Genomic DNA, 26518 nt, shown 5'->3' on the forward strand with positions numbered 1-26518 from the left:
CACACCTAAAAAGAAAATGAATGGAACAACAAAAAAAGGGGGGGGGGGGGGGAAATACACCACAAGGAAAAGTAGAAGAAGGTATTAAAACCATAGAGCCATAGAGCAGATGGTCTGGGCTGGCCGATCACAATAATAAAAAGAGGATGACTCTGCAACACATTAAAAGGTATACCCCAAAAAAACAAGGTGAGATGAACACATTTCAGAAAAAGACAACCACCAAGACAAACAAATGCAAAAAAAGTGCGACAGAGTTAAAATGGAGGGAGGATGGTGGCCTCAGAGAGAAGGATAAATGCTCACCCTTAGATAGTATAATAAAACCAACCCTCACGAATAAAATGTAAAACTAAATCTGCTGTTGAGGTATTGTCGCCCAACACCGAAGGTAGGGTGCTGGGAAGGTTAAAAGTCTGTTGCAAACGGGCTAAAAGTGGGCAGTCCAGCAATATGTGGACGACAGTTATATGTGAGCCATAGTGACACCAAGGTAGGTCCTCAGAATGGAACAGGTAGCCATGTGTCAGCCACGTATGGACAATGCGGAGCTGGCGGAGAACCACAGAGTCCCTGCGAGAGGCCTGCATGGAGATCTTCCACACACATTCGTAGTCACCTTAGTGGCACGCAATTTGATTGGTTACTGAGATTATGCCATTCCGTCTCCCAAAGCTGAAAAACCTTGTGGCGTAATAATGATTGCAGGTCAGTTATGGGAATGCCAATCTCCAGAAGCTGTTTCCATGTAGTCTGTCGGCAAGTTCATTTCCTGGAATTTCAACTTGGTCTGGGGTCCACACACACACACACACACACACACACACACACACACACACACACACACACACACATGGAATGACTGCTGGACTGTTCCAGGGCATAGATGAACTCCTGGATGGTCACTACCCAATGTTGATGAAGGTAGCACTGGTCAATAGCTTGCAGGCTGCTCAAGAAGTCGGCACACAGAAGAAACGACTCCTCAGGACATGAACGGATGTGCTCAAGAGATTATCAGTGGTAGGGTGACCCTAGCCGAAACCGACCTGGCATGGAGCCAGTAGGTCACGTGACTTCAGGACCCAACACAACTGCCAACTTACCATATGTTCTAACAGCTCACAAAGAATGTTGGTGAGGCTGATGGGCCAATAGCTATCCATATCAAGTGGGTATTTTCCAGGTTTGAGCACTGGAATGATGGCGCGCTCTCGCATTTGCGATGGAAATATGCCATTGCACCAGATCCAGCTGAAGATGACTGGGAAATGTCGCTTGTAGTCAGACGAGAGATGTTTTATCATCTGACTGTGGATCCAATCTGGCCCAGGATCTGTGTCGGGGCAATGTGCAAGGACACTGAGGAGCTCCCACTCTGTAAATGGAGCATTATAGGGTTCACAGTGACATTCATCGAACGAGAGGGCTTTCCTTTCCATCTGCGATTTGAGGGTGCGAAATGCTGGGGGGTAACTCTCCCACATGGAGACACTAGCATAGTGCTCAGCAAAGAGCTTGGCAATTGTGTTTGAATCGGCATATAACACGCCACTGATGTTAATGCCAGTTACACCTGTCAGAGTACCCACAAACACGTCTGATCTTCATGCAGACTTGGGAAGGTGACGTATTGCACCCAATGGTCGAAACGTACGTCTCCCAATATTCCTGTTTCCGTCTTTTTGTAAGCTGGCGAACGCAGGCATGGAGCTATTTAAAAGCTATTAGGTGCACTAGGGAAGAGTGCCGCCTATGCTGCTGTAGAGCTGGCCGACGCTCTAATGGCCCCAGCGACCACCAAGGTACTGACTTTCGCCAGGGACACAATAAAGAACAAGGGATCATGTTTTCCACTGCAGAAATGACCCGCTCAACTACCACATCAGCGGTACCATGTAGGGGAGATTCGGCAGTGACAGCAGAGATGAAAGCTTCCCAGTCTGCCTTTTTAAAGTCCATCCTGGCAGATGTCTGGGAGGAATGGTGCTGGGGGAGTGACAGAAAGATGGGAAAGTGATCACTACCACATAAGTCATCATGGGCTCTCCAGTGAACAGATTGGATAAGTCCTGGTCTGGAGAGGGCTAAATGTATGACCGCGTAAATGCCATGGGCCACACTGAAATGTGTGGGGGCCCCAGTATCTAAGAGGCAGAGGTCGAGATAAGACAGTAAAGTTTCGACATATCTACCTCGGCCAGTAAGCACGGTGCCACCCCACAATGGGTTATGGGCGTTAAAATCTCCCAAAAGTATGAAAGGTTTAGGGAGTTGATGAATCAGGGCAGACAACACTTTCAGGGATACTGCACCATCTGGAGGAAGAAATAGGTTGCACATAGTTATTTCCTGTGCCGTCCTTATCCTGACAGCCACAGCTTCAAGAGGTGTTTGAAGGAGCACAGGTTCACTGTATACTGAGTTCAGCACATAGAAACGAACTCCACCTGCTGCTTGATTATAGTCACTATGTTTCTTGTAATATTGTCCATAGCTGCAGAGGACAGGGGTCCACACTGCCAGGAAGTAGGTTTCCTGGAGGACAATGCAGAAAGCAGGTGTAAAGCTTAACAGCTGCCACATTTCAGCCTGTTGGTGGAAAAAACCGCATCAATTCCACTGGAGGATGACGTTATTGTGAGGCTGGGAAGGCATGAAGCATGCAAAGAGGCAGGTTACACCTCAGGGTCACCTGCTGCCACCGACTGAGTATTTGTATCCACTTCTATTGTGAATGAGGCACCAGGCAGAGCCAGGTCCTCAGGGGACGCTGAGATCATCCACAGGTGCCGAATTGGTAGGAAGTGGTGGTGTCCGGACCACCAGAGGGTCATTTTTCTTAGCAGACTACTTTGTTTGCTTGCGCTCTCGCTTCTCTTTAGGGGCTTGCTGGGAGGGCTTCTCCAAAGTAGCTTCAGGCACAAAGGAAGATCATAAAGCTCTTTGTCCAGCAGCTTTCGGCTCCTTTAGCCACTGGCAAGTGTCCGCTGTAGCATTAGTGCAAACCTTGGGAGAGAGGGTTCCCAGGGACCCCTTCCACACGACAGAAGCTGGAGGAGGCTGTTGCCTCTCCGGCTGGGGGGAGGTGGGGAGGGGGGGGGGGAAGCAATGTCACCTGCGTTTGGGGGGAGCGGGGGAGGGGAGGAGGGGGCCTCGGTCCCGAAGTAGGTACTTTGGGAGCTATGGAAGGAGATCTTCCCCTACCATCAAGGGAGCGGATGTATTCTGGAGGCCCAAAGGGCCCACTGTTCGTGGCACTGAGTGTGGTATGACTGGTATTTGTGACGGCAAGGGTAATGTAGCTGCAGCATATGTGGATGTCAACCAAATGGGGTGTAATCATTCTAATTTACATTTAGCATCTGTGTAAGTCAACAGATCCAGGGTCTTGTACTCCACAATTTTCCGTTCGTTTTGGAGTACTGTGCAGTCTGGCGAGCAACGGGATAGCTGCTCTTCAGAATTGGTACAAGTGGGAGGAGGCGCTAATGGATTATCTGGATGCAGTGGACGACCACAGTCTCGACATGTGGCGCTGGAAGTGCAGCAGGAAGACACGCGCTCGAATTTCCAACACTTAAATCACCGCATAGGAGGAGAGACGTATGGTTTAACATCACAGCGGTAAACCATCACCTTGACCTTTTCAGGTAATGAATCACCCTCAACAGCCAATATGACGGTAGCAACCCAGTTGTCGTCCTGCTAAAAGGATGGACATACAAAAGCTATTGCCTTTGGGTCCCCTATAAATACGCCAGATGAAATGAACCCCCCCCTCTGTTGTAGATTGGCACAGAGCTTGTCGTCACACTGTAAGAGGAAGTCGCGATGGAAATTAATCACCTGAACCATGATTAGGCTTTTTTGGGGGGTGACAGAAACAGGAACATCACCCAGCCGGTCACAAGTGAGTAACGCTCTGCTTTGGGCTGGCGATGTTGTCTGAATCAAGACTGCACTGCTTCTCATCTTGGACAGTGTTGTCACTTCTTCAAACTTATCCTCAAGATGTTCAACAAAAATTGAGGCTTCATAGGTAGAAAGAAGACCCTGTCCATTCTACTACAGACTAAATACCAAAGCAAATATGGCTCTCTTCTTTCTGTAACCCTACATTCCTCCCATGGTGTAGCAAGCGAGGGAAACAATTTAGGGTCATATCTGTCAGCATTGTACACCATCTTGCCCTTCTTAGAGACTGCTGGTGCCATACAGTCACCAGCGAGAAATGACTTAGTCCGATTCACTGCGGATCATCTGCACTGATGCCACCCACTCCCATAAGAGGCTCTCCCCACGAACGCCACCAAGCCACAGCAAAGGCCGACTGGCATGATGGCCATTGCTGGGAGTCCGGATGCCCCAGGAAGACAGGCATCTACTCCTTGGCATACGCGGGGAGTTTACAGCTCAGGCATCAGCAATGCGATCCCTGTGTTGCCAGGAGGCTACCACCAAATGGGTACATGACAGCCCCACCACAACAGACTGGCTACCGTGCTGGAATATTGGGCGCAGAGAAAACCTATATACCGTCATGGGGGCGAAAGAGGATAGGAGACAACAAAAGAAGATGACATTCCCTAGAAAGTGTCCTCACACAAATAGTTGAATTGCAGGTTGAGATGGAAAGCCATGATAAGAGGTTCAGGAGATCGAGTGTAAGGGCACTATGGATAACTCATGCAGGGCACTATGGATAACTCATGCATCACGTAAGGTATACTTCCCCATATGACCCACACTTCTGTAGAATTTGGAAAGTGGCAGGTCAAACCATAAAATGAGACCTGATCTCATAGGGCCGAAAAGTGTGAGACTCCTTTTAGTTGCCTCTTACAACAGGCAGGGATACCTCGGGCCTATTCTAACTCCTGGACCTGCAGGGTGAGGGGGGGGGGGGGGGGGGTAGGGGTGTCACGAGATGGGTCAAGAGTCAAAAGCAGTTATCTTTATTCAAAAGGTATCCAAGTTAAGAAGAGGACGCCAGCACTGTTACTAAGTGGGTCACGATTTGTTCAGCAAAAACTGACACACTGGCCTAAGTACCACTACAAAGGAGGGAGCCAGAACAGTTGAGCTTTGGTGGCCCAGCATACTACAGAGCTTCACCCATGGGATGAAGAGGCATACATTCCCAAAAAGGGGACACAATGTTCCTAGTATTCTTTTTTACTGTGTCTCGTTAGGTAGTGAGCCTTTCCATGGAACAACTTAAAAGTGATGAGGGCAATCTGAGAAGGATGTCACTTGAGACGTCGCAGGAGCCTTCAACAATCTCTAATAACTGTTGCAAATTCTTTGGTCCACCATGGCACCAACTACTATGGGATCTTAATTTTTTTTAAAAATTATGAATTAGAGATAATTAAGGAAGATAGCAGTTTCAGCAGCGTGGGTGTTCAGACTGGAGATGTATCCAACAACCCTGTCGATGCAATATGACAAACATGGGACAAAGGCAATAGCAGAAGTATACAACTGCAAATGGGCTCTTCTGTTCAAGGCCAATGTGACAACTGGTCCATCGGGTGGTGACAAGTAAATGACCTGATCACTGGAATGTGGCCACTGTCACAAGGATCATCGTATAACGACTATTGTAATGAAGTCAAGTGAGGAAAGAGATTGCAAATTCAGCAGCAGAACATGTCCATGGGCACCACTAAAGTGAGCAAAAGGACCAGCATTGAGGGGGGACAGAACATAATCAGAAATAAGTTGGCCAATCAGATGGCCCCTACTGCACACCTTGGTACTCCCCCACAGGGGTTGGTGTGCACTGACATCTCAAAGCTGGAGAAAGGCGGGTGGGGGAGGGGGCATTCTCACTTTAAGATAGCCATCTCAAGGCAGCCAAGCGACCTACGGGGAGGAGGATAAGTAACACTCCAAACAGTGATCACCAAGGTTGTACGCTCTCTCACTGCTATTTATTTTAATGTGGTACTGAGGGGAAACCATTAACTAATAACATATATGTGGATTACATTAGATTGGATTGGATTAGATTAGATTATATTAATACCTGTTCCATAGATAATGAATACGACACTTCATAATGATGTGGAACGTGTCAGGTTAATAAAAGATGTCTGTACAAGATATTGCATTACAAAAAATATTGCATGGCACTAATGTTTAAGCTAGGTTTTTTTCCCCTTAATTTATATCTAAAAATTCTGCCAGCGAGTAGAAGGAGTTGTCATCTAGAAATTCTTTTAATTTATTTTTAAATGTTGGTTGACTATCTGTCAGGCTTTTGATGCTGTTTGGTAGGTGACCAAAGACTCTTGTGGCAGCATAATTTACCCCTTTCTGTGCCAAAGTCAGATTTAACCCTGCATAGTGAAGATCATCCTTTCTCCTGGTGTTATAGCTATGCACACTGCTATTACTTTTGAACTGGGTAGGATTATTAACAACAAATTTCATAAGTGAATATATATACTGTGAGGTTACCGTGAGGATCCCTAGATCCTTAAATAGATGTCTGCAGGATGACCGTGGGTGGGCTCCAGCAATTATTCTGATTACACGTTTTTGAGCAATGAATACTTTTCCACTCAACGATGAATTACCCCAGAATATGATGCCATACGAAAGCAGTGAATGAAAGTAGGCATAGTAAGCTAATTTACTGAGATTCTTGTCACAAAGATTTGCAATAACCCTAATAGCATACGTAGCTGAACTCAGACATTTCAGCAGACCATCAATGTGTTGCTTCCAGTTTAACCTCTCATCAATGGCCACACCTAAAAATTTTGAAAATTCTACCTTAGCTACAAACTTCTGTTCAAAGTCCATATTTATTACTGGAGTTGTGCCATTTACTGTACGGAACTGTATATACAGTGTTTTATCCAAATTTAAAGAGAGTCTGTTTGCTGAGAACCACTTAATAATTTTGTGAAAATCATCATTTACAATTACATCACTTAGTTCTTGGTTTTTGGATGTCATTTCTATACTTGTATCGTCAGCAAAAAGAACTAACTTTGCATCTTCATCAATGTGGAATGGTAAGCCATTAACACATATCAAGAACAGTAAAGGACCTAAGACCGAAACCTGTTGGACCCCGTACTTGATAGCCCCCCCAGTTTGAGGAATCAGCTGTTGTTTTAACATTACATGAATCACTTATTTCAACTTTCTGCATTCTTGCAGTTAAGTATGAATTAACCATTTGTGCACTGCCCCCCTCAAACCATAATGATTTAGCTTATCTAAAAGAATTCCATGATTTACACAGTCAAAGGCCTTTGAGAGATCATAAAAAATACCAATGGGTGATGTCCGGTTATTCAGAGCATTTAATATTTGATCAGCAAAATCATTTACAGGCAATTAGCAACCATCAGAACTAATCTGAGGCTGAACTACTTCCTTTGTGTATGCAAGCGGTTGTGGTGGTGGTGGTTGTTGTTGTTGTTGTTGTGTCAAAGTCATTCATCATACACTGTATAGTGTTCTTGCGTTCAAGTACTTGTAATTATTTCATTTATCTTCAAATTTTATTTTCTTGTGGCAGTTAAGAAATATTCTTTCCATCCAGATACAGTTGTTACACCACTCAGTTGAATAGTAGCTACCACCACTGCAGCAGTGTGTCAAAACACACTATTTTGTTTGCAAGTTGACACAAATTCTAAAAAGGAGCGACTTATTTTGATTTTCTAGTTGCTTTTTAGTTTAAATTCTTAAATGTATGTGTGTTTACTAGGCACAGTTTTTCCATTTCAATAAATGTTAGTGTATACTTGTATTTCTGCCCTCTTAGTATAGGTAGCATCCCCCATGAACCATGGACCTTGCTGTTGGTGGGGAGGCTTGCGTGGCTCAGCGATACAGATGGCCGTACCGTAGGTGCAACCACAACGAAGGGGTATCTGTTGAGAGGCCAGACAAACGTGTGGTTCCTGAAGAGGGGCAGCAGCCTTCTCAGTAGCTGCAGGGGCAACAGTCTGGATGATTGACTGATCTGGCCTTCCAACACTAACCAAAACGGCCTTGCTGTGCTGGTATGGCGAATGGCTGAAAGCAAGGGGAAACTACGGCCGTAATTTTTCTCGAGGGCATGCAGCTATACTGTATGATTAAATGATGATGGCGTCCTCTTGGGTAAAATGTTCCGGAGCTAAAATAGTCCTCCATTCGGATCTCTGGGCGGGGACTACTCAAGAGGACGTCATTATCAGGAGAAAGAAAACTGGCGTTCTATGGATCGGAGCGTGGAATGTCAGATCCCTTAATCGGGCAGGTAGGTTAGAAAATTTAAAAAGGGAAATGGATAGGTTAAAGTAAGATATAGTGGGAATTAGCGAAGTTCAGTGGCAGGAGGACCAAGACTTCTGGCTTCTGGTCAGGTGACTACAGGGTTATAAACATAAAATCAAATAGGGGTAATGCAGGAGTAGGTTTAATAAGGAATAGGAAAATAGGAATGCGGGTAAGCTACTACAAACAGCATAGTGAACGCATTATTGAGGCCAAGATAGATACGAAGCCCACACCTACTACAGTAGTACAAGTTTATATGCCAACTAGCTCTGCAGATGACGAAAAAATTGAGGAAATGTATGATGAAATAAAAGAAATTATTCAGATAGTGAAGAGTGACGAAAATTTAATAGTCATGGGTGACTGGAATTCGGTAGTAGGAAAAGGGAGAGAAGGAAACGTAGTAGGTGAATATGGATTGGGCCTAAGAAATGAAAGAGGAAGCCGCCTGGTAGAATTTTGCACAGAGCACAACTTAATCATAGCTAACAATTGGTTTAAGAATCATAAAAGAAGGTTGTATACATGGAAGAAGCCTGGAGATACTGACAGATTTCAGATAGATTATATAATGGTAAGACAGAGATTTAGGAACCAGGTTTTAAATTGTAAGACATTTCCAGGGGCAGATGTGGACTCTGACCACAATCTATTGGTTATGAACTGTAGATTAAAACTGAAGAAACTGCAAAAAGGTGGGAATTCAAGGGGATGGGACCTGTATAAAATGACTAAACCAGAGGTTGTACAGAGTTTCAGGGAAAGCATAAGGGAACAAATGGCAGGAATGGGGGAAAGAAATACAGTAGAAGAAGAATGGCTAGCTTTGAGAGATGAAGTAGTGAAGGCAGCAGAGGATCAAATAGGCAAAAATACGAGGGCTAGTAGAAATCCTTGGGTAACAGAAGAAGTATTGAATTTAACTGATGAAAGGAGAAAATATAAAAATGCAGTAAATGAGGCAGCCAAAAAGGAATACAAACGTCTCAAAAATGAGATCGACAGGAAGTGCAAAATGGCTAAGCAGGGATGGATAGAGGACAAATGTAAGGATGTAGAGGTGTATCTCACTTGGGGTGAGATAGATACTGCCTACAGGAAAATTAAAGAGACATTTGGAGAAAAGAGAACCACTTGTATGAATATTAAGAGCTCAGATGGAAACCCAGTTCTAAGCAAAGAAGGGAAGGCAGAAAGGTGGAAGGAGTATATAGAGGGTCTATACAAGGGCAATGTACTTGGGGACAATATTATGGAAATTGAAGAGGATGTAGATGAAGATGAAATGGGAGATACAATATTGCGTGAAGAGTTTGACAGAGCACTGAAAGACCTGAGTCGAAACAAGGCCCCAGGAGTAGACGACATTCCATTAGAACTACTGATGGCCTTCGGAGAGCCAGTCCTGACAAAACTCTACCATCTGGTGAGCAAGATGAATGAAACAGGCGAAATACCCTCAGACTTCAAGAAGAATATAATAATTCCAATCCCAAAGAAAGCAGGTTTTGACAGATGTGAAAATTACCGAACAATCAGTTTAATAAGCCACAGCTGCAAAATACTAACACGAATTCTTTACAGATGAATGGAAACTAGTAGAAACTAGTAGAAGCCGACCTCGGCGAAGATCAGTTTGGATTCCGTAGAAATACTGGAACACGTGAGCCAATACTGACCTTACGACTTATCTTAGAAGAAACATTAAGGAAAGTCAAACCTACGTTTCTAGCATTTGTAGACTTAGAGAAAGCTTTTGACAATGTTGACTGGAATACTCTCTTTCAAATTCTGAAGGTGGCAGGGGTAAAATATAGGTAGCGAAAGGCTATTTACAATTTGTACAGAAACCAGATGGCAGTTATAAGAGTCAAGGGGCATGAAAGGGAAGCAGTGGTTGGGAAGGGAGTGAGACAGGGTTGTAGCCTCTCCCCGATGCCATTCAATCTGTATATTGAGCAAGCAGTAAAGGAAACAAAAGACAAATTCGGAGTCGGTATTAAAATCCATGGAGAAGAAATAAAAACTCTGAGGTTCACCGATGACATTGTAATTCTGTCAGAGACAGCAAAGGACTTGGAAGAGCAGTTGAATGGAATGGACAGTGTCTTGAAAGGAGGATATAAGATGAACATCAACAAAAGCAAAACGGGGATGATGGGATGTAGTCAAAACGAGTTGAGCGATGCTGAGGGTATTAGATTAGGAAATGAGACACTTAAAGTAGTAAAGGAGTTTTGCTATTTGGGGAGCAAAATAACTGATGATGGTCGAAGTAGAGAGGATATAAAATGTAGACTGGCAATGGCAAGGAAAGCGTTTCTGAAGAAGAGAAATTTGTTAACATCGAGTATAGATTTAAGTGTCGGGAAGTTGTTTCTGAAAGGATTTGTATGGAGTGTAGCCATGTATGGAAGTGAAACATGGACGATAAATAGTTTGGACACGAAGAGATTAGAAGCTTTCGAAATGTGGTGCTACAGAAGAATGCTGAAGATTAGATGGGTAGATCACATAACTAATGAGGAAGTATTGAATAGGATTGGGGAGAAGAGAAGTTTTTGGCACAACTTGACCAGAAGAAGGGATCGGTTGGTAGGACATGTTCTGAGGCATCAAGGGATCGCCAATTTAGTATTGGAGGGCAGCGTGGAGGGTAAAAATCGTAGAGGGAGACCAAGAGATGAATACACTAAGCAGATTCAGATGGATGTAGGTTGCAGTAGGTACTGGGAGATGAAGAAGCTTGCACAGGATAGAGTAGCATGGAGAGCTGCATCAAACCAGTCTCAGGACTGAAGACAACAACAACAACAACAACAACAAGAACAACAACAACAGTATAGGTAGGGGCTGTATTTGCTGTATTCAGATTCAGGCTCAGTTGGTGACTCTCATTCACAGCAGCTTCACTGTGGGGGCGAGAGAGGGGGGGGGGGGGGGGGGGGTGGTAGGAGTGGGGATCTGAGGGACAGCAAACACATCCCAGACGTCCTGTAATCAGTAGACTACTGTGATCGCCCTAGATACAGCCTGCACCGAGACTGACCGCTCACCCTGGGTCAAGTGGGAGGCTGTTCCAAGTAGAGATGGGGGATCCGCTCCTGAACTGATTCATAGAGTTGAATCTTTCAAAGGAGTGAACAACCAGTAATTCAGAACAAAAATAACGGTAGCTCCAAACGTTTCCCACAACAGAGAGAGAGAGAGAGAGAGAGAGAGAGACGAAGCGTATCAGCCGGGCCTCTGCTGGTCAGAGCACACTGCACCCCACACAACACAGCCAGCGCCGGCCTCTGCCCTGCTTCCACCTTGGCTGCCTGCATTGTGCAGTGCCCCATTGGATTTTGTGTTTCACATATGCTGTGCCGCCTCTGTGCTTCCTCTGTCCCATGCAGTGTCTGGCGCACCTTAACTTAGCATCCCACTCCATCAGCGATTGTTTAAGTCGCACTTCCTGCCCTCTGGGCAGTTGATGCGAGCAACAGGACAGAGAGCCTCCTAGCAGAGAACACAAGAACTACTTGCAACAACCTGCTGGCAAGAGAACGGACGATTTGTCTCGGAGCGGGTGACTGGTGGCCGTTCACCGCTCCCCCCACCATCGGAACTCGCCCGTTCAACGCTCATCCCATCGTTCTCGACTCAGGTGTCACTCTGGTCTCTGCGGTCTTAGCTCATGCAGCAATACAGCTCACGGCTCGACCTACTTGACTCAGTGCCTCTGCATCGGAGTTCGTCTCTACTGGATATTGTTCTTCGTAGTAATACTGCTATGTATATTACATTATTATGTTATGTATACATCATTTGTTTTTATTTTATTTTTATTTGTTTAAACTGATCAGACTAGGTTCCTGACGACTCCTCTTACTATAGGATTTTTATTATGGACACTCGAATTTATGCTTTAATTACGTCGAACCGATAAACGTATCGCAAAATGTGATACACCAATATTTTCCTTGTTTTACTCTGCGTAAGGCTACATGCAGCACTTTAGTCTTACAGTCAAATTTATATATTTTTTTCCTTATTCTGGTACGGATTTTGCGATTTTAGGCGTCTTCTGAAGGAAACGTTCACTTTAAAAATATATGACTTGCGATGTATTTGTACAAGGTTAATGAAATTGTAATACATTATCACCAAATATATTGTTAATGTAAACCTCAACTTACAACATTTTCCTATCACCCAAAAAAAACCACAACAGTGCTAAACAAATCAATAATTAAAAACTTTGTCATAACATGGTAATTTCAATAAACAATACAAAATTCTTACTCATTATCTGTGTTACTTCAAAATAGGATCAAATAAGATCAAAATACAGGTATAGTACTGGAATAAACCAAGTTTAAAGGGCAATGTTCCTTCCATTTTTTTTCTGTTGTGAATGTGTGGTGAGTCATGAAAAAGAGCTAGTTCATTTCAGGGAGTGAACAGTTCTGATCCGACCTCTGAAAAGAACAGTTTTGCCCCTCTCTAGTTCCAAGATGTGGCAGGCAAGAGATCAATTCTCACAAGGAGGGTGAGGAGGGGAGGGGACAATCTAAGGGCTCAGAGGAAAGGGGGGGGGGGGGGGGGGGCAATCGAAGGGCCTCCCCAGTTCATCTGACAAACAGACTTCAGGCACTATCAATGATGTCTGATAAAGATCCTGATCCAAATACAATCACTTGCCCTATTTTGGAGGAAGCCTCTGTGCCTGTAAAATCTGGACTGTCACAGAGGGAGGGATTATTGGGCAGTTGGGAGCTCCAACGTGAGATGCATGAGACCCCTTGGGGATATGGCTGCCAAGAAGGGAAGTAAAGTCCAGCATGCACTATGTGTATACCAGACGGGGTCATCCCAAATGTGGAAAGGGTACTTCCAGATGCCATGAACTGCACGGAGTTTAGCCAACTGCAGGTGGTGGTTCAGGTCAGTACTAACAATGTGTGTAGCATTGGATCAGAAGAGATTCTATATGGTTTTAGATAGCTATCTGAAGTCTTGTAGAGTGCTGCCAGTCTTGTTTGCATCTGTAGCATCACCAACAGTACCAAGTGCAGGCCTTCGATACAAACCAGAGTGGAGGGTCTGAATAAGAGACTCGCACAGTTTCGTGACTGAGTAGACTGTAGATCCCTCAACTTGTGCCATAGGGTGGTGTGTTTTTGGGTTCCACTTAATAGGTCAGGGCTTCGTAACACAAAGGAAGCAGCTACACAGGTAGTAGGGGCTGTGTGGGGGATGGAGGGCACTGGGAATTTTTGTAGGTGACAGGGTCTCAGAAAATTACAGAAAGAGTTTCAGTCTAAAACGGTGCAAGGTACAAATAGGACAAGGGTAGACGTAAGCAATTATCAGTGCTATAATTGTAAATTGTTGTAGCTATGTTAGGAAAGTACAAGAGCTCCCAGCATTTAAAGAAAACACTGCAGCTCAAATCATTACAGCTTCTGAAAACTGGCTAAAGCCAGAGAGAAGTTCAGCCAAAATTTTTATGAAGGACCTAATGGTGTTAAAAAGAATAGATTAAATACAATTGTGGTGGAGTGTTTATTGCTGTCCGTAATAGTTAACCCTGTAGTGAAATCTACATAGGCTATATAGTTCCTGTGAGTTAGTACATATAGAGGCTACACTTTACAATCAGAGTAAATTAATAACTGGTTCATTTAACCGATCCCATGACTCAGGTGATACAGCTGCTGAACAGTTCAAAGGAAGCTTCAGTCATTTCAGACACCCTACTCCTACACCTCAGAGCACCAGATATAGCGATCACGCATGTGTGAGATGTGCTTGCTCTTATTGTGTGTGTGTGTGTGTGTGTGTGTGTGTGTGTGTGTGTGTGTGTGTGTGTGTGTGTGTGTGTGTTCTTTTATGAAGAAGGTTTTGGCCGTAAGCAAAATGTGTAAGTCTTTCTATCTGCTTCTCAACACGTCATCTTTACAGTGAATAGCAATCTATCTTTTTCTCATATTGTTGGTATTCCAACCTGAAATACCATGAACACTGTTTTGTGAACTACTTATCTCAAAATTAAATTATAGCAAAACAGCTTGTATTGCTAAACATACCACAAAGATGACAATCTGAAATTTATGAAAAATCTTACATACTTTGTAGACAGCTTCATTAGAGAACGTGCAACTGGATTCAGATCTACAAAAGCCAAAGGGAAGATTCCAATCCTTTCACCAAGTTTTCCCTCTGCCCAATTCTCGTCAACACGGCGTATAACAGTAATAATTTCACCCTGTTGAGAAATAAGTAACTGAAATAAAATGTTCCACATCGTGTACACACATATATAAACAATGCTTTTCAAGAACTCAAATTACTACACCTTAATGAAAGACAAACAGCCCTCTTCATCAAAATCGTAAAGTGCTTTGCACTGTGGCTGCGTTGAACACAGGGGTGTGATCACCTGAAAAATAGTAAGTAATATAGAAACAATCATAATGAAAATGAGAAAATTAACATAGAATTACAACATTTACTATTCTTTATAAAACCACAAACTACTCTTCTCGCATTAAATATCCTAAGAAATCACTAACACCGCCAATTTAGAATGCTTCTTACAGAGTCAACAGTTCATGAAAAACATGAGATACCCTCAAATTTCACCTATAAAATAATTATCACACGTAGTGCATAAACCGTAGCTTGCTATTGGTGTAAACTCTTTAATACTACACACACAATTTAACTTGGCACTCATGCAAAATTTAACTTGGCACTTTTCTGGAAGCAAAGGAATGTATGAATGTCTGACGACTTCATAGTAGTACATATTTCTGCACTTGTTACCAACCTTAGCTAGGAACCAATACAGCACACATCATAGAAATGTTCCATTTTAGTCAGCATTAACAATGCAACATTTACTCCTATGTGCTGCTTGCTCTGCTAGGAAATTGGTCTGTTACTTACATGTTACAGAGATCTTTTGAATGATTCTTTTATCAAAATGTGGAAAATTCAGTTTGCAGGATATCTATAGATGAAGATAATGTTAACATTAATTAACAATATTTTAGCCCTAATAATTCACTCATGTGACTACATTTCAAACCTATTTTTTTTATTTTTTACAGGCTATCAATTTTTAAATAGAAAATCATCAATGGAACAGGTGTCCACATGAAGTGATTTTACGTTACATTTAAAATTTGCTTTGTTTCTGTCACTTTATGTTGTGTAAATGCTCCATTTTTTGTTGCTGTACATTCAATTCCTTTCTGGGCCACTGACAACTTCCATAACAGGTAACATCACTATTCTTCTCAAATCACGAAGCATTATTTTTGATGAAGCTCTTTAGCAAATATATATATATATTGTGAAGGTGCAATTAAAATGCCTTCAAAATGAACCTACATGACTGGTGCACATCGACACTATATATTATTCTTACTGCTCACTTTTGTGCAATCAATCCTTTCTGTCTAAGTGATGAGTTACCCACATGAAAATAATTCCTAGAGATGTTACTATGCCAAATATGTCAGGAGGTTGATATCCCCCCCCCCCTCCTAGATTAGCAATTATATGAAAGGCAAAAGTAGCTGAACTTGCAGAGCAGTTTGGTAATATGGTTCTTCCTGTTCATAATTTCATCTATATGTAACCCCAAAAATTTGGAGCAATCTACTATACTTACAGGCTCCTGTTCATGTGCTACATCAATTGTAGTTATGTCTGTTTTTTTACAGAACTGAATACAATGTGTTTTATCAAAATTTAGTGAGTGTCCATTTTCAGAGAATCGCTTAATAATTCTTTGACAAAGTTGCTGCCTCTCTAATGGCTTTATTCTAACACTAGTATCACCTGCAAAAAGTACAAATTCTGCTTGAAGAATGTTATGTGGAAGGTCATTCACATGTACACTCCCTTTGTGATTTCTTCTTTTTTTTTTTTCCTCCTTCCAACATTATTTTATTATTCAGCACGACTTTTTACAGTATCACTCAAGCCAGTTGTATGTAAAGTCATAAATTCCAAGAGAGTATTGCGATCTAAAAAGCCAAATGCTTTAGAAAGATCACAAAAAAATAACAACTGGCAATATTTTACTACATAAGGCTCATAATGTCTGGTGAGAGAACGTATAACTAGCATTCTCAGTCTGCAATCCTTCCTGAACCCAAACTGCAATATCCTAAATTGTTTCTAGGCCTACTTAAAAGTGAGACTACCCGAGTACAAAGCTTTTTTTGAATGTTTTGGAAAAATGTGAATTTTATCCATAGTGGATGCTGTTGAATTCCACAACTGTTCCTTTATAGGGTGTAGAAACATTTCCACTACCAGTCACAATATTGTGACAATAATTATTTAAGTTTTAACTAGGAGTGGCTGCCTAGACACAGAGTAGCAAAGTTTAAAACCTGTGATTTTGTCATTGTTTTATTCACAACCAAATCAAGTGCAGAAGCCATCCTAACTGCCAGCAAATTAGCCTATTACATAAATTTTCTTGCATTAACCTTTGTCAAAATTTGTTTACATAAACAAAGTGTCAGGTTTTGACTGTGACTTGTGCTCTACTCAAGTCTAATGATTTTTAATAATTGTAACAGTTGATAATGGCCTAAGGCCAAAATCTAGCTTGTGGAATAAAACCAGTTGTACAGTCAAATGGCAGTTACATCTTCCAAAAAGTTTTATATGACCATGGCTCCATGCAAAAGTAAAGTCATTAATTAAGTCTTTCTTGTCACCTTTTCGATAAAGAGGTTTAAAATTTGCATATTTTAATCTACCTGGAAAAATTCCCTGTATCAATGATGCGTTCTGTATATCATTTAAGACATTGCATATGTAGTTAGGATGAATTTTCAAAATTCTGTGTAACATTCCACTGAGACAGACACACCCTTCCTCCCACTACAGCAGCCACTGTACTAGGCAGCAATTGGTAGCTTACACTCCGAGTATCCACCACAAGAAATGCCACGTTATATTGTGCATTCAGTACAAACAAATAATGATGATGGTGTCGCTCAATGACAGCAGGATCTTTAGCATCCGTACTACATTTTTTTAGATGAGCAAAGGCCGCAAAACTTTTAAAACACAAAGTGCAGATAAACGCACACAGAACACCCTAAGAACAAGAACATGTGCGCACATACGCCCACATAGTGCATATGAAAAATACAGGTAAGGCTATGAGAGTAATAAATTTCACTATAAGGCTGACAACAGTTCTGCACAAAAGCTTACCTAAGCAAGAACCACACTGTTTCTCTAAATCATGAGGAATGTGTGAACTGTAGACAGAACAGAACAGCATGCATACCTTTTATACTCACTGGCTGTATATCTCCCTAACACCATATACTCAAAGGACAGAAGAGGCTTACTTTCTTACATATGATTAGTTAATAAATGTACAAAAGTCAGTTCAGTCAGTTACAAATCGTCAAACAAATGAAGTTTCAGCTTCAAACATTTTCTTAATAAGATGACAATTTTTTTTTAATTGCAACATACACTTACCTGTACATAACTTAATGGGAAAACACCGGTACACCCACCATTCTCACCAAAGTACCAATTGCTATCAATTCTTTTTCGTAGTATTATTATATCACCCTTTTTAAAATTCAGATCCCTGTGCAATAAAAAGTTGAAGATAACAACAAATAATTAAACTCTGTACAAATGGGGACACAAAATTATCCATTACAGCTTACCCTTTCTCCTGTGAGCGATAATCATATAAAGCTTTTGCGTAAGACAAATTTGGTAGCAACTGCTGTTTGGGTATTGCATGAGACACAGTAATATTTTCCGTAGTAGTAATAGTAGTTGCCTGTGATGTCATCTGGTACTGCACCGAGGGTGTCTGGTGTATTGGAGTTTGAGGATAATTTCCTCCCTGCATCCTAATGGCAGCAGTGTTCCTTTTCTTTGGTGCTGCATTTCGCATGCCTTCTAAAATTCTCATGAGTAACACATTTGGTGGTAAATCTTCAATCTTAACATCCACTAATATACGACATTCTGGACATCGTAATTCTTTATGCCGATTTAGAATTTCTTCCAAACATTTCTTGCAAAAAGTGTGTTGACATGGTAACACTTTGCTTGTTGTATCCAATCTTTCTAAGCACACTGAGCATTCCAGCAAATCATTTAAAGTCCATTCATCCATTGTGACTCTGGATATTAATGATCAGCACAGTCTTCCTACTACTTCTGACATTTAATGAATAATAAATACACTATGTACATCATACTTTCTGGCGACCTAGGGAGGAAACAAAGGGGTAACTACTGTTAGTTACAAAAATTTGAAAGAGATGTTAACAAAATCAGTCAGTAATAAACTAATATTCTGCAAGATAAGCATGCACAGTGCTGCTCTAATAATTATTAATGGTTTTCATAAAGTATTTACTATTTTCACAACTTACATTCAAATCCTAAAACTATCTTATAACCTGTACTGCAAATATTACGTAAATGAATGTGAGGACATTCATGCAAATTATAAGTACGCTTTATGATGCGACATAAGCAAAATATGACAAATTTAAAACAAAAATACCGATGTTCCAACTTTTATATCAAACCTGTAGTGTCGCTACTAAGTCGAGCTTAACATTTTTTTGAACAGCATCATGTTGTTGAGAACTCTTTCTTGTCAATTCACCGTAGCATTTTTTAATACGTCGTCCAGAAGCGCACAACCACATCACTTTTCGTTATGCCGACTCCTGTGATTAGATGAATCAATCACCTCTCCTACCATTAGGATTTCCGGCTTTCCGCTAGCAGGTGTAGACCACCTCCGTTATGCAAGATCGCTGCCACTCCTACGTAAATTCGGGCGTTGTTAACCGAAAGGTAGGTACGAACTTATAACAAAGATCGATTTAAAAAAGATGGAAAAATGTGAAAGCTGTAAACTACTCGCCAATAAACCAAAATATTATGGATTATTTGAGACAAACTCTCCAATGTTATTAATGCCAAGCTGCTGCGCATTGATACACTAGTGGGAACAAGCAGAAATCGCCAAATTTTCAAATCCGGCGCATAGCGAGTGGCGAGTCGGCTGCTGTAGATGTTTAGCGTCAAGAGAGTTTTGAAAATTCTATTTCACATAGCCAAATGTTGTTATTTAGGTCGGTTAAATGTGGCAAGACCGAGTTAAAACTAGACGTGATTTATTCTCAGTTTCCGTAATAAATTTGTATATTTCATATGAACACGTGAAATGTGCCGCAAAATCTAATTCGGCTGTAACTAACTGTAATTTGTAAGCAGTTTTCTGTAAAGGGAGGTGTGTTAACCGCATATTTTCCCAAAAAATATAGTGTATGATTATAAGCTTGTGTTGTAACGTGTGCACAGGTCATAAAAGTACATGACGTCCCAGTGCAGCAGTTCGCAAACTAATAAGTATGAGCAGAAGCACACCAGGTTCTTAAAGTTATTCTCTACACAATAGTCTAGTCATTATCTAGGTTTGTTTGTTTTCCATTCAACATTAACATTTGTCATGTCAAGACACAGTTCACAACCGCCGAGAAGAAACAAGGGGTACATTGCATCTTATGAAGGTAAACGTTGATTAACACTGACAACAGTTCAGTTTGCCACTTTCATTATTATATTTGTCCATGTGAAATAAGATATAGTGCTGCCTCAAGGTTCGAATAATATAGCCGCCAAGGAATGTTCGCAGTCACCAGGCATGAACAAAAGAAACCAGATGTTAAGTTTTCATTTTTTTAGGTTATGAAATCTGTGAAGCCAGCCCACATCCGTTGGGGAAGGGTGTAACCAGCAGCAGTCTCTCCCCGCTTTTTCTAAGTATAGTGGAACCTCTGCTCGAAAACAACAATGTGATAATTCGATATTGCTAAGCCCCATAAATAAATCAGATGTTCTCAGTCACAATAAAATGTGCTAGTGTCATATCAGAACCACTCTCACACATAATAAGTATATCATTATCAGAAGTAGTGTTTCCAGAAAGATTAAAAATTTCAAAAGTCAAAACCTTTGTATAAAAAGGGCTATATATATGCAGTGGGAAATTATAGATCAATAGCTTTGTTATCTATGTTTTCAAAAGTAATAGACATAGTAACGAAACATAGAATTACAAAGTCCCTTGGAAAATTCAGTCTTGTGTCTGTAAACCAATGTGGTTTTCACAGAGGACTGATTACAGAAGCAGCTACTACAACAGGAATAAATTTGAACTTACTGAAGGTATTTGATATTGGTCAACATAACATTTTGCTAGACAAATTACGCTATTGGTGTACAAGGAGATGTGAAAAAATGGTTCCGGTCTAATCTCTGTAATAGAAGAAGGTGGTAGAAATTACCTCAAGCAACATTAAAAACCAAAGTACCAGTACTGTATATTGCATACAGATCTCTGTTTCAGACTGTATCACTTGGAGTGACACAGGGAAGTGTTCTAGCAATTCATGTATTTCTAATTTACATAAATGACATCAAGATTCCAGTCAGTTGTACTCATAAAACCATGTTTTCTGATAATACAAATGTTGTTGTAACTTATATAAACAAGGTATTGCAAACATGTGCAACTATAGTTTTGGATATTTATGAAACTGATGTAAAATGAACAAGTTAACCTTAAATATTTCTTAAACTAATTATCCAGTTACAGGAAAACAGTCAGAAACTGACCTGGACATCAGAATACAAAATAAAGCTGTTAAGAGAGTTGCAGTCACTAAATTTAGATTGGATAGCCCACATGTACTATCTCAGTAACAAGTTAGGTTGTGATTGCTTTGCACTTTGTGTAAGTATTAATTTGGCTAGTAAGCAGTGTAGCGGAATTGTTTACATTCTCACTGCTATTATCTATGACCTCACTTTCTGCGATCATGATAAGACAAATCTAAAAACAGTCTTTACACAACAAAATCGAGCTGTTAGAATAATTACAAACAGTTTGAGGCTAACACCCTCCAAGCAATGACTAAATATTCTACATTTACCATGCCTCTACATACAGAAAAGTGTAGTCAGTATAAAAAGATGCACGGATGTTGTTGACTCTGTGGCAGTGTTTCAGTTAGGGATTGTTGAGGAAGACTACCACCAGACATGAATTTTCTTACCACAAAGGGGTTTTGGACCACTGTGCCCATCTTCAGAAGGCTGCACTTATTTTAGTGCTGGTACTATGTCAGAATCATTAGCAGCATATCATCTCCTCCTGTTCTGCATCAAAATATTTATGTAGTTACTGCTGTTTTACATGCTGTTTGGATGACTTATATGATAATAGGCTTGCAGTTACTTTATACAGTTAAATGGCATATTTCTATATGTTATATGTGTCTGATTCTTACAGCCCATGTAGTTGGACTACCATAAATATTTGTGTGCAATATAGAAGCAGGTACGATGCTGCTGACAACTGTGACAATACTAAAACATGTGTTGCCATCTGGAGATGAGTATAATGATCTAAAACTGCTCATGGCAATGAGGTAAAATATTTGAGGCCGGTGCACTCTTTTCTGTCTGTCTATATCTCTACTCCGGAAACCACTGTGAAGCGCATGGCATAGAGTACATCCCACTGAACCAGTTACTAAGGTTTCTTCCCATTCCATTCTCATATGGAGTGTGGGAAGAATGAGAGTTTAAATGCCCTTGTGTGTTTATAAGCAATCTCCTTTGCGACTGATTGCATTTCCCCAGTATTCTACCAATAAACCAAAAATCTACCACCTGTGGTACCCATGATTGAGTCTGCTTGATCATTCCATTTACAAAGAAGGCAGGGATTTGAAAACAGATCAAGTGTGCCCTCAGTAAGGCATTTGATCACATCTCGTGCAAGACACTGCTTAATAAGCTAAAGTGTTATGGTACTGGGGTTGTTGTTCTGGCAGATCTTCAATCAGGTAGTATCAGTCTGTGGAACAATCTCCGATTACAAAAGCTGAAGAAAGGTGTACGCCAGGAATTTGCCAAAGGACCTCTCCTGTTCCTTATTTATGTAAATGATAATCACCGGTGTCCAAAATTAAGGCAACAAGTGGATTTTGGAAATTTACGTTTATTTTGCCGCAAAATAGTGTACACAGGTGATAGTAAAGTAGAAATAATGTAAAGAACACAGAGCATAAACAACTACAACATGCATAATGGTAGACAAAAATGTTATCCGTTTTGCCCAACTTAACGGATTTGCACATACACTATGTGATCAACAGTATCCAGACACCTGGCTGAAAATAACTTAAAAGTTCGTGGCACCCTCCATCGGTAATGTTGGCCCACCCTTAACCTTGATACCAGCTTCCACTCTCACAGGCATACGTTCAATCAGGCGCTTGAAGATTTCTTGGGGAATGGCAGCCCATTTTTCATGGAGTGCTGCACTGACGAGAAGTATCAATGTAGATCGGTGAGGCCTGGCACAAAGTCGGCATTCCAAAACCTCCCAAAGGTGTTCTGTAGGATTCAGGTCAGGACTCTGTGCAGCCTAGTCCATTACAGGGATGTTATCATTGTGTAACCACTCTGCCTCGGGCTGTGAATTATGAACAGGTGCTCAATCATGTTGAAAGATGCAGTCGCCAACACCAACTTGCTCTTCAACAGTGGGAAGCAAGAAGATGCTTACAACATCAATGTAGGCCTGTGCTGTGACAGTTCCAAACAAAACAACAAGTGGTGCAAGCCCCCTCCATGAAAAACATGACCACACCATAACACCACCACCTCCGAATTTTACAGTTCTACATCTACACTCTTTCAAATTCTGAAGGTGGCAGGGTAAAGTACAGGGAGCGAAAGGCTATTTACAATTTGTACAGAAACCAGATGGCAGTTATAAGTCGAGGGGCATGAAAGGGAAGCAGTGGTTGGGAAAGGAGTGAGACAGGGTTGTAGCCTCTCCCCGATGTTATTCAATCTGTATATAGAGCAAGCAGTAAAGGAAACAAAAGAAAAATTCGGAGTAGGTATTAAAATTCATGGAGAAGAAGTAAAAACTTTGAGGTTCGCCGAGGACATTGTAATTCTGTCAGAGAAAGCAAAGGACCTGGAAGAGCAGCTGAACGGAATGGACAGTGTTTTGAGAGGAGGATATAAGATGAACATCAACAAAAGCAAAACGAGGATAATGGAATCTAGTCAAATTAAATTGGGTGATGCTGAGGGATTAGATTAGGAAATGAGACACTTAGAGTAGTAAAGGAGTTTTGCTATTTAGGAAGTAAAATAACTGATGATGGTCGAAGTAGAGAGGATATAAAATGTAGACTGGCAATGGCAAGGAAAGTGTTTCTGAAGAAGAGAAATTTGTTAACATCGAGCATAGATTTAGGTGTCAGGAAGTCATTTCTGAAAGTATTTGTATGGAGTGTAGCCATGTATGGAAGTGAAACATGGACGATAAATAGTTTGGACAAGAAGAGAATAGAAGCTTTCGAAATGTGGTGTTGCAGAAGAATGCTGAAGATAAGGTGGATAGATCTCGTAACTAATGAGGAGGTATTGAATAGGATTGGGGAGAAAGAAGTTTGTGGCACAACTTGACTAGAAGAAGGGATCTGTTGGTAGGACATGTTTTGAGGCATCAAAGGAACACAAATTTAGCATTGGAGGGCAGCGTGGAGGGTAAAAATCGTAGAGGGAGACCAAGAGATGAATACACTAAGCAGATTCAGAAGGATGTAGGTTGCAGTAGGTACTGGGAGATGAAGAAGCTTGCACAGGACAGAGTAGCATGGAGAGCTGCATCAAACCAGTCTCAGGACTGAAGACCACAACAAAAACAACATCTACATACATACTCCGCAATTCACCATACAGTACGTGGCGGAGGGTACCTCGTACCACAACTAGCATCTTCTCTCCCTGTTCCAATCCCAAACAGAACGAGGGAAAAATGACTGTCTATATGCCTCTGTATGAGCCCTAATCTCTCTTATCTTTGTGGTCTTTCCGCGAAATGTAAGTTGGCGGCAGTAAAATTGTACTGCAGTCAGCCTCAAAAGCTGGTTCTATAAATTTTATCAGTAGCGATTCACGAAAAGAATGCCTCCTTTCCTCTAGAGACTCCCACCCGAGTTCCTGAAGCATTTCCGTAACACTCACGTGATGATCAAACCTACCAGTAACAAATCTAGCAGCCCACCTCTGAATTGCTTTTATGTCCTCCCTCAATCCGACCTGATAGGGATCCCAAACGCTCGAGCAGTACTCAAGAATAGGTCGTATTAGTGTTTTATAAGCGGTCTCCTTTACAGATGAACCGCGTCTTCCCAAAATTTTACCAATGAACCGAAGAAGACTATCCGCCTTCCCCCCCAACTGCTATTACATGCTTGCCCCACTTCATATCGCTCTGCAATGTTACGCCCAAATATTTAATCAACATGACTGTGTCAAGCACTACACTACTAATGGAGTATTCAAACATTACGGATTCTTTTTCCTATTCATCTGCATTAATTTGCATTTATCTATATTTAGAGTTAGCAGCCATTCTTAACACCAATCACAAATCCTGTCCAAGTCCAGTTGGCAGTACGCATGCTGGCAGATGACATTCACCGGGCATTCGCTATACCCACACCCTGCCATCGGATCGCCACATTGTGTATCGTGATTCTTCACTCCACACAATGTTTTTTCCACTGTTCAGTCGTCCAATGTTATGCTCCTTCCACCAAGCGAGGCATCATTTGGCATTTAGCGACGTGATGTGTGACTTGTGAGCAGCCACTCGACAATGAAATCCTCCCGCCTAACTGTTATCGTGCTTGCAGTGGATTCTGGTGCAGTTTGGAATTCCTGTGTGATGGGCCGAATAGAGCTCTGCGTGTTACACGTTACAACCCACTTCAGTTGTCGGCAGTGTGTGTCAGTCAACAGATGAGGTCAGCCTGTATGCTTTTGTACTGTATGTGTCCCTTCACATTTACACTTCACTATCACATTGGAAGTAGTGGACCTAGGGATGTTTAGGAGTGTGGAAATCTTGCGTACATACGTATGACACAAGTGACACCCAATCACCTGACCATGTTCGAAGTTTGTGAATTCTGCAAAATGCCCCACTCTGCTCTCTCTCACTATGTCTAATGACTACTGAGTTCAATGGGGTCCCAAGATGTCACCGAAATGGATGTGGGACTACCCGGCCAACACTACCCTATTGGATAGGTGTTCTGACATCGTCATTGACATGATTGTCCATTGACCGGAATGCTATCTTCTAGACAGAACATGACTGTACAGCATTTGTTGATATTTTGTATGATTATACCATGAACTAGACACAACATGAGGAAATAACAGTTTGTTGCTTTAATTTTGGACACCACTGTAGATTGTGACAGCCACATGTTACAGTTTGCCGATGACACTACCCCTTTTGCCAAATGGAAAACTGCTGCCAAGCTGTACTAGCAACAGATGTCCTTTTTTAAAACATGAAAAAGTGGTTCATCAAAAATAAAATGAATGAAGGGAAAAGGGAAAACACACCTTCTACTGTGCAGCCTCAGTTATGTTGGGTGCCAGGCTAATACAGAGCCTGTCAAACTGCCGGGCTTCATGACTGACAGAAAACTATAAATGCATACAACTGCCGGGCTTCATGACTGACAGCAAACTATAAATGAATGCAGAGAGAGAGAGACTGAGAGTGAGTGAGTGTGTTTGTGTTGGGGGGGGGGGGGGGGGGGGGGCTCATGTGTGTGCACTCGTGCTCGTTTGCATACGCACACTTCAAGCTCTCTTATGGCTTCCAAGAAGACTAAAGGGTGTAGTAACTGACCAGAGCCTTGTAACAGTCTATTATGCTCTATTTCATAGCCACGTTAATTGTAGCCTGCTGTTATGGGGACACACTTCAAGCTATAAAAATGTGTTAATGCTACAAATTAAAAGCTTTCAGAATCATCACAACAAGCCATAGAATGGAGCACTGCAAACCTTCATTCAACCAGTTAGGAATAACAACCATTTCAGCTAGTGTGTTTTTTTATGCCTTAGCAGTGTAAAAGAAAATGAAGTGACTTTCAGCATGAGGCAAGAAATACATAATTATGACACCCACAACAAGAGGAACATCAAAATTCCAAGCAGTCGACTGACTGGAACTGAAGATAGTTTTCCAATGGTTGTTCTAAAAATGTTTGGCACACTGTTTTGAGCAGTGCAGTGGTCTGCCACCAGGACTATTCAA

The 26518-nt window shown here is 41.5% G+C and overlaps 1 protein-coding gene across 2 annotated transcripts in view; it reads right to left on the reverse strand.

Annotated features, from left to right (window-relative positions):
* Nucleotides 1-25974, reverse strand: part of LOC126282143 (E3 ubiquitin-protein ligase SH3RF1) — a 220261-nt gene extending 194287 nt beyond the window's left edge. For both annotated transcript variants that reach the window (XM_049981645.1, XM_049981644.1), the window contains exons 1-5: nt 18882-25974; nt 18000-18556; nt 17803-17917; nt 14636-14719; nt 14409-14545 (exon numbers count right to left, since the gene is read on the reverse strand). In XM_049981645.1, coding sequence (XP_049837602.1) covers nt 14409-14545; nt 14636-14719; nt 17803-17917; nt 18000-18460 — 797 coding nt within the window. In that variant the 5' untranslated portion in view covers nt 18461-18556; nt 18882-25974. The remainder of the gene's footprint in view (nt 1-14408; nt 14546-14635; nt 14720-17802; nt 17918-17999; nt 18557-18881) is intronic.
* Nucleotides 25975-26518: the final 544 nt, after the last annotated feature.

The sequence above is a fragment of the Schistocerca gregaria genome, chromosome 7 (genome assembly GCF_023897955.1).
Source record: "Schistocerca gregaria isolate iqSchGreg1 chromosome 7, iqSchGreg1.2, whole genome shotgun sequence".
Classification (NCBI taxonomy): Eukaryota; Metazoa; Arthropoda; class Insecta; order Orthoptera; family Acrididae; genus Schistocerca; species Schistocerca gregaria.